General features: G+C 35.5%; 1 protein-coding gene across 1 annotated transcript in view; it reads left to right on the plus strand.

Moving 5' to 3' along the window:
* Positions 1-3,274: 3,274 nt before the first annotated feature.
* The window catches only part of LOC101569605 (protein PTHB1), a gene marked incomplete at its 5' end in the record, with an annotated part of 267,164 nt that continues 257,682 nt past the window's right edge, over positions 3,275-12,756 (plus strand). The window contains one exon of the mRNA XM_004647823.2: positions 3,275-3,392. Within this exon, the coding sequence (XP_004647880.1) occupies positions 3,275-3,392 (118 nt within the window). The remainder of the gene's footprint in view (positions 3,393-12,756) is intronic.

Below are 12,756 nucleotides of genomic sequence, written 5' to 3' on the forward strand. Positions count from 1 at the left end.
TTTTTTCCGGAACCAGGGATTGAACTCAGGCCCTTGTACTTGCCAGGCAAGTGCTTATTATACTGAGTCATTACCCCCTCCCCCCACCTGTATTTATTTAGTTATCATAAGAAGGGAGTAGAATACTCAAGAAGGGCAGAACTGCTCTAGGATTTAAGGTATTAAGTTAATCCACCAGGTGTAACATGCCTGAGGCTTATAGTCTTTATCCACTTGAGGTTGGATCCAGATGTCCTTAGCTGTGATTTTATATTTTGAGGCTTTATAGCTTGGCCATCCATCACAGGTCTCAACTGGGATCAGTGACTCATGGAGCCTCCCTTACTATGAGTGCACTGCTCATCTCCAAACAAGGAGTCTAGCTAGACCTTGGATAGACTTGCAAGTAAACATGGAAAGCCAATTGACTAATTTAAATCCCGCTCAGGGTTGCTTTGTAGTGGTCTCCATCAGGCAACTCAAATTGCATGACTAACACCAGTGATTTCTCATTTTCTTCTTTTTTCCAAGTAGGCACCTCAGGTATGCTGGTATCATTTGTTATCCTTTCTCTGTTGCTACTAATTCCTAAATGTGCCTTTGAATGCTTACAAGATGATTTTTATTCATAAAAATCTATCATTTCTTTTATTTGTAATTATTATTTTTTTTCCAGAAATATAAATTCTGGCTTCACCACTTTGGTTATGTTCTTTATCCTCTGTGATATTGCTTCATATTTTCTTTTGCCATATTGGTTGTGAAACTGAAAACGATCTAGAGCTAGTAGGGTTAGGATTATTTTGGCCAAAGATATTCATTGGTGGTAGTTAGTATATACTTTTGTCAGTCTGTTTGTTTGTTTGCTTGTTTGATGTCATTGATATTCAGTGTTGAGATCCACTTGTTTCTTAATGACCACAAAATAGTGAGGTCCTATTTTTTTCAATCTTTATTCAATTTTTAGCTTGAAATATCCCATACAGAGAACCTTTCCCTTAAATTCAAAGTGGTACAGTTTGAGTAGGCATGTTGGAACAAAATACTTGGTCATTTATTTTCATGACTTTTTTTTTCTCTTCATGATTTTTAAAATTACAGATAGTTGTGACTTACAATGGGTAAACTAATGATTTTTTAGTTTTATGATAGTGTTAAAGTGATGTGCATTCAATAAGAGCCAGTCTCCAAGTTTCGAAATTTGATCTTTTCTGGGACTAGTGCTATTTGAGGACATTCTTGTCATACTGGATTGCAGTGAGCTACAGTTTCTAGTCAGCCTGAGAGCCATGAGGGTGAGCAGTCCACGTGCAGTGGGATGTTCACTGCCAGTGTTCAGCAAACTATGTGAGATAATCAAATCCTCATTACAAAGTAGGCTTTGTGTTGGCTGATTTTTCCCAATTATCAACTAATGTCAGTGTTCTTAGCCTAGTTAAGGTAGGCAAGACTAAATCATGATGGTTGGTAGGCCAGGTATATTGAATATATCTCCACATTACATTTTCAATTCATGATGGATTTATTAGGACATAATCCCATTATAAGGCAAGAAACATGTGTACTTAAATAGCATTGATACTTAAGTATCCTCTGATAGTGGCATTTTTTTTTCTTTTTAGTATCTATGTAAACACATGACTTTAAATATTACTTGATATTTCATTAATAGCTTTCTATTATCTTCTTTGATAGTCAAATAATTTTGTCTGTGCCCGGTGGTCACCTTATGTTGGCTCTCTAGCCATTTTTTAAAAAAAATAATTTTATTGAAAAACAAATAGCAATGAGACTGTTTCAAAACCGATTACTAGTACAGCTTTAATAATTAATACATTGCATATTGTTGTCTTAGTGGTTATTCATTGCACAAGATGCAGATATCCTGTTCACAAATACTATTTGAACAAAACTCTATTCATTGAATTAAGAGAATTCAGCTGTATATCTATCCTAATTTAAATATACAGATACAAAATGGTCATTTGTATCACCCTTTTTTGTTTAGTTTTGTCAGAGAAGGGTATTCCATTATCCTTTAAATATTGTAGGTACATAAATTCAGCAAAATACTTCAATATAGTCCAGTAGCCCATTATAGTAGTGTGTTTTCTGTAGGCCTGGCAATGTCAGAAGTTGTTGACTTGAGCCTTTTACAGCTCAGTATATTAATATGGCTTTACTTTTTATACTTCGTTTTTATACTTTTCTGATGGATGATTAAGACCAAGATAAGGGGTCCTGCCCCTTAGCTCAGTTCTTTAAGTGCCTGCTTCAACAAAGCAGTCAGGCTCAGGTTGTTGTGGTTCGATCCCCAGAACTCAAGCTAGTCAAACCTGCCCTGAAGGCATTCGGAGAAAAAAAAAAAAAAAGACCAAGATAAAACAAGACCTGTATAACAAGGAATGTAACTTTTGTATCTGATAAGGTTAGTCAGATCCCTTCAGGATTTAACCTGAAACCTTGTATCACAGTTTGTAGATCCTTTGTCAGTGTCAGCCATGTGGATGAGTCACAACCATTGCTTGACCAATTTGCTCTCTGTGAAAGTCTGAGAGAATGTTTTCTCTCCATGTGACTCTCCTTAGGCACACTCTACATCATCAATCACTTTCTTCTATGGCCCCATAATTTCCTTGATCAGAAAATTCGGGACAGAACTGAGTTACATGACGTTACAGTACAGGTTCTCCTATGTCTCGAGTCTTCACTGACCTTGAAAGGCTAAGCCCAAAATCTTGGCTGTCCTTGCAACCCTTCTTTTTCTCTAATTTTTGGTCTGTAAACTTAGGTTGTTAACTCTCCAGAAGAGAAGCTTATGATTATTACCTTACAACAAAGGCGGTTGAGCTTAACCTCGCTATCTGTCTGAATATCAAACGTCTGGGGCATAACATGGAACAGGTATTTTCCATCAAGTATTGATATGTTAAACTTCACGTCCTTACAGAATATGAAGAAAAAATTAAAAAAAAATACATCTAGCCTTTTTTATAGAACCCTGCTAGTTGCTGATTGCTTCTATTCCCTCTGCTGTGGTGATATATTTTAGGTTTATCTTCTGTATATTCTTTCTCAGAGTTGGAATCAGCCACCAGAAGCAAGGAAATGAAATCATGTTGGAGGATTGTGTTGCAGAAATTCTGACAATTTCTGTTGTCAGAAGCTGTTGTGGAAATCTAAGATAATATGCTGTCGTATAGCTCATATATGGTGTTTAAATATGGCTAGTGACATAAAAGTTTATTTAATGGTTTGTATTTTAAATTTTAAGTGATAACTTGTGTTATATAAGTTGACCTTTTCTGTTCCTATAGGCTTTTCTAGCCAGCCGGATGATGACCAAGTGAATGTGATGGGCTTCTGCTTCTTGGGAGGCTCCCGAGTTACTCTTTTGGCTTCCAAAACCTCTCGTAAGTGAAATTATGTTGGATGATTTTTGAAGGATGCCACATCACAGAGCTTTCTCACATTAACAATTTTTGCAAGAGTGAGGGTACTCTTTAGTTAAACACCAAAAACTAAGAGCCGTTGTATTAAGTCTGTTGGATGCAAAAGTTATTAATTAGAATTGCTTCTTTTTAGAGGTATAAGTTTGCAGTTTGGAGGCTGAGGAGGATTCAAAGAGCAATGTAAGGAACTGAAAAATGCTTCCTTTTCTTTCTTTTATTTATTTCTTTCTTTCTTTTTTGTGGTACTGGGGATTAAACTCAAGACCTTGTGCTTTCCAGGCAAGAACTTATTCTACTGAGCTATTTCCCCGGCCCCTGAAAAATGTTTCTAACATAGATTATGGTGAAGAAGGCTTTAGAAATTCCTAGAAATGATTTGTCAGTATTATTCTTATATCTCCCATTAGATATTGGCAAAGATGAAGCTGAAAGTAATTTTATTGTGCTGAGATTAAACCTGCAGGGAAAACCAGTAATCTTGTAGTCAGGTTTGAATTTTAGTTTTAAATAAGCTTTGTTGACAAGTAGTTTTTATGAGAATACTTCAAACAAGTCAAAATTGACTTCTGATATATGTAGTATGCTAAAACCACTGGACTAGTATATACCTTTTCATGAAAATAAAGTAAGGCTGTTATGAAGTATTTAACAAATTTGTCTGAGCACAAATCTATGTGTAGTTTGTACAGTGTGCTTTCCTTTTCTACATTAATCATTTGCAGTTGTAGTTGGTTGCTTTATGCTACATAAAATAAATGCTTATATTTCTGAAAAAAATCTTGCTAGTAAGAGGAAAATACTGGCTGTTACAAAAACCTGTGTTTCTCTTGCTAAGATAGTAACAACTTGGAATGTGTATATTGATGGCTGGTGAAATAAACTTGCATACAACTGTATGGTTTACACTAAGGTGTAGACATGAAAGACAGCTCTGAGAGGCATGAAAAGATTCTGTCATTTTCTTGGTCATTGTGATTAGTCACAATTGTGTTCTTACACTTACCATTTAAAAATTATTTTATTATGGTAAGAACACTTGCTGAGCATGGTGATACAAACTTATAACCCTAGCTACTTGGGAAACTGAAGCAGGATTGCAAATTCAAGACCAGTTGTCTAACTTAGTGTGGTGGATTGAAAACTGGTGGTCAACTTGTAGCACCCAGCTGAACTGATTCAGTGTGGTGCTGGCTGTCACCTGAGGAATGCTGTAGCAGCATAAGAGGCAGAACTGGAGAAGAAGAAGAAAAGATTTTGGAAGCTGTTGGTTTTCTTGGGGTGGCTGTTAGTTCTCTTGGAGGATCTTGTCATGCTGGCTTTTCTGATGAACTCAGCTGTTCTCATTGTTGAAGGAGCTAAGGAACTTACTGTCTCTGAGAATGGCTAGGCTTCACTTTGGGGAGCTCTGATCCTCATTTTGAACATCATTACCTGGCTCTGGAGGGGAAGATAGTGTATTGCTCAGTCTCCTGGAGAAGCTTGTTGCAATAGCTTTCCTAATGAAAACTCAGTTTTCCTTGTTGTTGAAGGAGCTTGAAGCCTTATTGTTGCTGAGGAAGGCTGTGTTAAGTTTTGGAGGAGCTCTGGTTCTTACTTTGAGTGTTGCTTCCTGGCTCCAATTCATATCCCTCAACCCCCTGCTAGCATAGATCCTTCATCCACTGACACAGACTTTTTCACTTCTACAGTTGACCTTTGAGCCTTACCAGCACAGATCCATAAAAAATGCTTTCATGAAACATTGTCATGGATTCTAGGCCTCTATTGGACTTGTAGGGGGCATTGTTATGGGTCCTAGATCTTCAGCTAGACTCATGAAGGACATTATCATGGGATCCAAGCCCTCAGCTAGCTTCTTTGGTCTTAGTGTTTGGACAGATTTCCTGCACTCTTTGTATATGATGGTTTGGGTTATTCATTATAAAATAATCTTATGAAACATGTGTCCTGTATTATGTTGTCCTTTCAAAACCCCAAACTGCAATACTTAATGAGAACCTGTTTCAAAAAGGGCTGGAGATATAGCTCAGAGATAGAACAGTTTCCTCACATGTGCAGTGCCTTCAGTTTCATTACTGAAGTTGAAAGAAAAAAAAGTGAAAGATAGACCCTATTACTAAAAAGTCTACCCTCTGAAGAAAAAATTAAGCATATCATACAGCAATGTTAACTGTAGGTACATGGCACTGTTTTTTGTTTAGTTTTACTTTTTATTGAGGACCCCTGCAGTAGAACTCAATCCTCTACAATGTGTTATATAGCACATGGAAAAAAGAAAGAGCAAGAGACAAAATGGCAATGCAGTGGAGACCTGGGATAATCAGTTGTTCACAGTGAACAAAAGGCCATGAGCCAGCCAGAAACTTGTTACTTACTGATTACTTCTATCAAAGACAATGGGTGAAGGGTAGTAAATGTTTTTGGGAAATGGTAATGGCAACTGCTCACAAGGAAGCAGGGAGTTCTCCATTGCAATCTGGTTCAAAGGGCAGGAAAGTTTGGCTTTGGACATCCTCTATACTCAGTTTGTAATTTTGATCCTGAACCAAACATCAGTTGGATGATGGGATCATTTGGTGCATTATTCTTTAATTAAACAAAAGTTGTTGTCATTATTTTGTTGGGAAATGACACACACCTGCCTGACTTCAACTGATAGTGCTATAGGATGAATCTGCAATCAAGACCATGAAAAATGCAAATATTTGTGCAAGTGAAGATATTTATGCACTAATGCATCATGGTTTTTTTAAAGATAAAGTAGTTCTTACAGCACTAATATTGCCCATGATTACCTTACATTATCCAGATTTCAATAACTATCTAGAGATTTTTCACCTCCTCTCAACACATGGTAAGGCCTTGACATAGCTGACTTCTGTGTAGATAACTAAATATTGAATAGGATGGCCAGTGCCTTTTAAACAAGGAACCAGATTGAGGATTTAAAAACTGACACCTGAAGAGTAGCATCTACCAGCCATTTCCTGTTCCTTTTGGCCTTAGTGACTCAGATTCTTGCCTAGGAGATGCTTTTGGTAATGAAGACATAAGTGCGAAATGAGTGGGTTTTTTAAGGTTGAGGCCGATGTTAGTTCTCCCTTCTGCTCTATCAGAGCATTCATCTCCAGGAAGGGATGAAGTAATTTGTACCAGACCTGGGTTTGGTATTTTTCTTTTTCATGAAAAGCACATAGTGTTAATTCTGTGAAATGTGAATTAACAGAAAACTCATATATATGGAAGAAAATCCAGGATTTCTTTCATAGTTAGCAGTCAATTGAGCAATAAGTCATATAGAGTTGTCCTTGGCTCTTTGGTACTATTTTCTGTGGTTTCCACATATTCATTTCCTTTGAAAAATGACTTGATAATGAAAGAAGGATTCAAACATCTATGGGAATTTTAGTTCAATTTCCTGATTTGGTTATTATCCAACCAAAGGAGATACGTTAGAAGAGAGAAAGTAAAGGCAGAAAATTGACCAAGGTAAGAATAAGATTAAGCTCAGAAATAATATTGTATAGTTGATAGTACAGTAGCATTGTAAAAAATAGCAAAATATTTTAGTTCCAATTTTCACAGTGTTGAAAGTATAAGGTCAAATAATTTTTTGAATTGTACAGCCTGTATTGTTTCTGAGTCTAGGATGAAATTTCTCGCATGGATGTTTGTGAAGAAAATTACTTCAATAATGTCTACATATTTTATGCCTTATAATTATACTGATTATGTAATCATGATCTAGAAGTGACAAGTTTCATAGAGCTTTAAAAGGTAATGGTAAAACTCAGTCTCCTAAATATAATTTTGAGGCCAGATCAGTGCAGTCTAAGCAATAGCTCCATAGAAGGAGAAGTTTAGAATATCCAGTCTTCTAAGATTTTAGTATATAGCAGTGATGGTGAATTTTTTAGAGACTGAGCTTCAAACTTTTAACAAAATCTGTTTTTTAATCTCAAATAAATAACACTGTAACTAAACTTTAATACTGGGATTTTAGTTTAGAGAAAACAACTTTATGGTAACATACTTTGTTTTAAAGGAAAAACACAATGACATGAGTGCCATATGTTTGCCACCACTGCTACAGTGTGTTTTCAGTAAAGACTGGACAACTAAGTCCAGTAATTTGGAGTTGAGGAGTGAGATGAAAGAGTAATGGCTTTGTTCTAAATGAGCAACATTAGAACATACCTTAGTAATCATTGAAATGATTGGGTTCAACAGGAGAAGTGAAGATCAAGAAGAAGTGGATCATAAAGCAGTAAGATTCTTGAGAAAGAGAGGGAGGATGAGATGCATGTCTCTCCCACCCTGTTCTGGTGCTGAGCACTGAAACCAGGGCTGTGTGCATGCTAGGTAGCTATTGTGCCACTGTGCTAAACTCCAGCTGAAGGAATACACTTTGATAACTCCTCTGTAAAAGAAGGGATTGGGCAGTGTCCTAGGAGATTTTATGTATTAGTTGATGGAAAAACGGAGCTTTGATGTTTAAATTTGAAAGGAAGGCATGACATTGGTTTCCTGGAGGGTAAAATAGGAACTCAGGAGGAAAACAGGCAGTGTTAAATTTTCATTTAACAATTACATCTTGCATTTTGAAATGCAATCAGTCATCCACTTTAGGTAACTTTCCTGACAAGTGATTGATTTGTTGGGATCCAGGTAGCCAAACAGATCTTAGGTTTCAAAACAGAATTACATGATAACATATTTTAAAGTGATTATAATGATAGACTATGAAGTCTGAGCTGATATAGAGGTAAAGATAGGAGGAAATTCATATATGCTTAAAAGTTAATGGATTTTGGGGATCAAAATTCTCTATAAGGTTGAAGAAGTCAAAATAGTAGGAATTCCAAAGCTAGTGAACTAGACAAAAGGTGGTAGTCAGAAAATGGATCAGTTGCTGTTGTTACAATGATGAGCTCATCAGAGAAGGTGAGACTGTGGGAGTGGGCTGCTATGATGGAGACTAGGAAAGGAGATGGCACAGTTGTGGATACTGAAAAGGCCTATTTGATGTTCAGCCCAAATGAATAAGAAAAAGAAACACACTCAAACACACTATTATGAAACCTTAGTGCAATAAGGACCAGTAACATATCGCTAAAGACTGGAAAGGAAAACTCAAACCATTCAAGAGCCATAAGTCAAGATGTCATTTAACTGTCATCAAAATCATTGATTGCTATAGAAAAATGGAGATATCTTCTCCATGATCCTATGGCAGTCATTTTTCGTTTAGAATTCTAGACCCAGTCACATTGGTAATCAGCGAAGAGTTCCACATAGATAGAAATTCTAGACTACAAAGTAGAGCTAAAAAATGCGAAGAGGAAATTGATGAAGCTTCAGGTAGGTTTTTGAAAAGTGGAAAAGATAGCAGATACATAAGATGTTTTAATATTCTTAATGATTTTAATGTGCTAGAGAGGGTTAGCAAATGGAAGATCAAGTTTACATGTTTTTTTTAATCCATTTTAATTATTTTGTTGCAGATGCAATAGAATCTTAATCATGTATGTGAACAAGGGTTGGTCTTGAAAAAAAGTGTTCTTTTTTGCTTACCAAAAGAAAGTAGATGTGATCTTGAGTTATGGTAGTCAGAATATCTTGGGATCAAGGGATGTGAGAATCTTGATTCACTCCACCTAGACAGAGCACACTATGTTCCTTTACCTCTCACTGCTGTGGGTTGCTGAGCTCCTGGACAAATGATGGAAGAGATGAATAGGTGATAAAAACCAACGTCAGAAGGCTTGCTGTGCTTACAGAAAAGCACTTTCAGTATTATTGGTTAACAAAATAATGAGGCTGCATAGGATATTTTTTTTGTAAAGGATCAGGTGAAATGAGTAGGATTTAGGTGGAGGGCATTTCAGGTAGAGGGAGAGGGATTTTAGAGATCAGTGAATTTTTTTCAGTGCCTGGTAAATCATGTTGTGAGGTCATTTTGACACTCTTAGTAAAACCAAGAAATCTAGAGACAATTAATTATTGGAATGATCAGATCTGAATCTTCCATATCCTAAGTTAGATCAACTGCAGATTGAAAATATCTCTATAGTGAGCATGTAGAAACTTGTTTTTGTCATTGTTGTCTAAACAGTACAGTGTAACAATCTCTACATTGCCTTAAGTTTATAAGTTTATAAGTAATCTAGTGATGATTTAAAGTATAGAAGAGGAGGTGGACAGGTTATGTGTCAGTATTGGTATTATACCATGTACTTCTAGATTTTAGTATCTGCAGAGTTCCTTGAACTGGTCCCTTTGGTTCCCAAAGGAGCAATGTAGTTAAAAACATAGTGGGCATCATGTAGTTACCACAAAGTGGGGCTCAATTGCCAATCAAAGCAGTCTGATTTTATTTTTTAAATTAATTTTATTGAGAAAATAATAGCAATGAGACAGTTTCAAATCAGGTTAGTAGGATAGTAACAATTAATACATTGCATATTGTTGTCTTCGTAGTAGTTATTCATAGTACTAGATGCAGACATGATATCTTGTCTAAGCACTATTAGTTCAATTCTTTCTCACTGAACTAAGAGGAAGTAGCTGTATATCTATCCTATTTTGTATATACAAATATGAATTTTTTTTTACCACAAAATGGTCCTTCATTTATATCCCCCTTTTTTATTTAATTTTCTCAGAGATGGGTATTCCATTGCCATTCAAATATTGTAGGTGCCTTAATTCAGCAAATAATCCAATATAGTCCAGTAGTCCAAAATAGTAACGGATTATCTACAGAAAGAAGTCTGATTTTAGAATTTTACTCCTATGTTCTGTATCTCTCACTACTTTAGACTGATTAGCATAAAAGCCACATTTGTCTTTTAGGATAGATGTAGCCTCCCCCCTCTTTTTGGCAGTGAGAAGGTTAGTATAGAGGTACCTCTGTTCATGAACTGAAGGTACTACTGTACAAATTTTTTTTGTATTAAGATCTTTTTTCTTATTTGATGTGATTTAAAGACAACACATTTTATTTGTAAGCATGTAAGTTTTTTAGTTGCAGCTTTGAGAAGACTGAAGGCTCTGTGCTTTTGAAGGACAGTCTTAGCAAAGGGATTGAAAGATTTTTCTTGATCTTTTATAGCTGTTACTGTGACTTTTCTTAGCCTCATTGAACTAGAATAGTGATAAGCTACAGGTGTAGCTGGAGATTTTCAGTAGGGGCCAATATAATACTTAGAGACCTAGCCAAGTACATCTAATACTTGTATATCTAGCCTAAATTACGATTATTTTTTATAATACCTCTTTTGTTGGTTATTCTTTTCTGCTGGGTGTTTCAGACCAAGTAAAAGTGACACAGATGTTAATTAAAATTAACCTCTTATATATTAAGATTAATTAAGGTTCCTCAGGGCTGATCTTTGGAACAATGAAGAGAACCTCTTAATTCCTTTGTCAGTATCACTTGCCATAATAAATCGGGCAATCTTTCTTGACTACATGACTTTCCTTGGAAGCATGGGAATTTTTTTTTCTTTTGGTAATTCTCCTTTTAGCACAATGTGGATTGACTGATGCTTGTCTACTTGGTCTAACCATCTCCCTGCTCACGAGGTAGTGTAACTCACTGAAGTTGCAGGCTCTTGTTGACGTCTCCTCATGTCTTGGGTCCTTGTTGAACTAGGAGTCCCAGGGCCAAAATATTGGCTGTTCTCTTAGCCTACTTATCTTTTTGTTCGGCTTTGTTTTAAATTTGGTCTGAAAACCTCAACTGTTGAACAATCAAGAGGTCAGCTATATCAGTATTGGTGTGGGAGCAGTGGATTTAACTCTCATAATCTTAGCTGGATACTGAGCACATTGAAATATCAAATATTGCTAGGGAACTGTCACTTCTTTTAATCATGATTATTTTAACAAAAAAGTCATAGTTTTAACAGAAAAGTCACAGGGAAAATTTGAGATTGAGCAAACATAATGTTTTAGCACAGAATAATGTTGACACTGTTAGTATGCAACCATTGAGTTTTTAGTATCTAAAAGTATATATAATTTTTTATTGTAGTATAAAATGCTTTGTTGCAGAGAGGAGCTATAAATTAGATGGAACAGTTTTTATTTTCTATCCTTGTTATAAAACCAAGTTTGAGCCCTTGTCTTTTTCTTTTAACTTACATTTGGAGAAATATCAACCTTTTAAAATCTGTTAAATTTGCCACAAGTTTATAGAATAAAGTCTATAGGTGATGTTTTGGGGACAAACATTAAGCTACCTGTAATGATTTAAAATGTAATTATATCTTTGAGATTCCCTTGTGTAATGTTGGAAAGAGATAAATGGGTAAAGAAAAAAAAAAGAAACAAAATATGGGTTCCTGTGTAAGTGCTATGTTCAGGCCATGTGAGTTGCCCACCTCATTTTGGGGTCACATTGCATGCAAGTGCAGTCCATAGTAAACCAAGATTAGTGTGAAGCTTGTCTCTTTTTTCTGACTAGTCTAAGCATCCCTGCCAGTTATACAGAGATCTGTTGCTCATGGCCAGAATGAACATCCTTGTTTCTGGCACATAATTTCTGTAATCCATATTGTCAGATCAGGAAGATATGAAAAAAATACTGGTACACAGTAGTTGGACTTTAACTCAAAAATTTACCTTAATTTTTTTTTTTTTTGAGACAGGGTCTTGCTGTGTAGTGTAGGTTGGCCTTGCACTCACTTATGTGACCCAGGTTGGTGTTGAACTGAACTCATGCCATTCATTATGCCTCAGCATCCCAAGTGCTAGATTACAGGCATTTGCCACCATGCCTGGTTACCCTAAAGATCTTTATATCTAGGGACTTTGGACATATATTAGGAACTCACAGAGGGTTTTGATATATGAAGATGTCTATTAGCAACTATAAATCACATACAATTACAAATCACTTTAGCAATTATAAATCATTAAAAAGATAATTTGAAATAAGAAACTTTACATTAATAATAAATTTTACCACTACAACTAACTTGCAAGATATTTTTCAGCTTTGTATGTGTGAAGGCTTGTTTACACATACAAAAGCATAAATCTATTTATGCTTGAGAAGCATAAAGGTCATTGCAGATTTCTGTGAAACAGTACCAATCTTATGTTGGGTTATACACGTATTCTTTTTTCCATATATGTATGTTCATGTGTGTATAAAAGACAGGGAAGAAGTAAAGTCAACAGAAAATGGAAATATACTTTTTAAAGTTTCTAATACTAGAAGATATCATACAATGTCTTTTAAATAAATTGTAAGTCAAAGATATAATATGAATCTTAGAACAAAAATTAAGATTAAGCAATATTCAGAAAATTAAAT

The sequence above is a fragment of the Octodon degus genome, unplaced genomic scaffold, assembly GCF_000260255.1.
Source record: "Octodon degus isolate 3935 unplaced genomic scaffold, OctDeg1.0 scaffold00330, whole genome shotgun sequence".
NCBI classification, from domain to species: Eukaryota; Metazoa; Chordata; class Mammalia; order Rodentia; family Octodontidae; genus Octodon; species Octodon degus.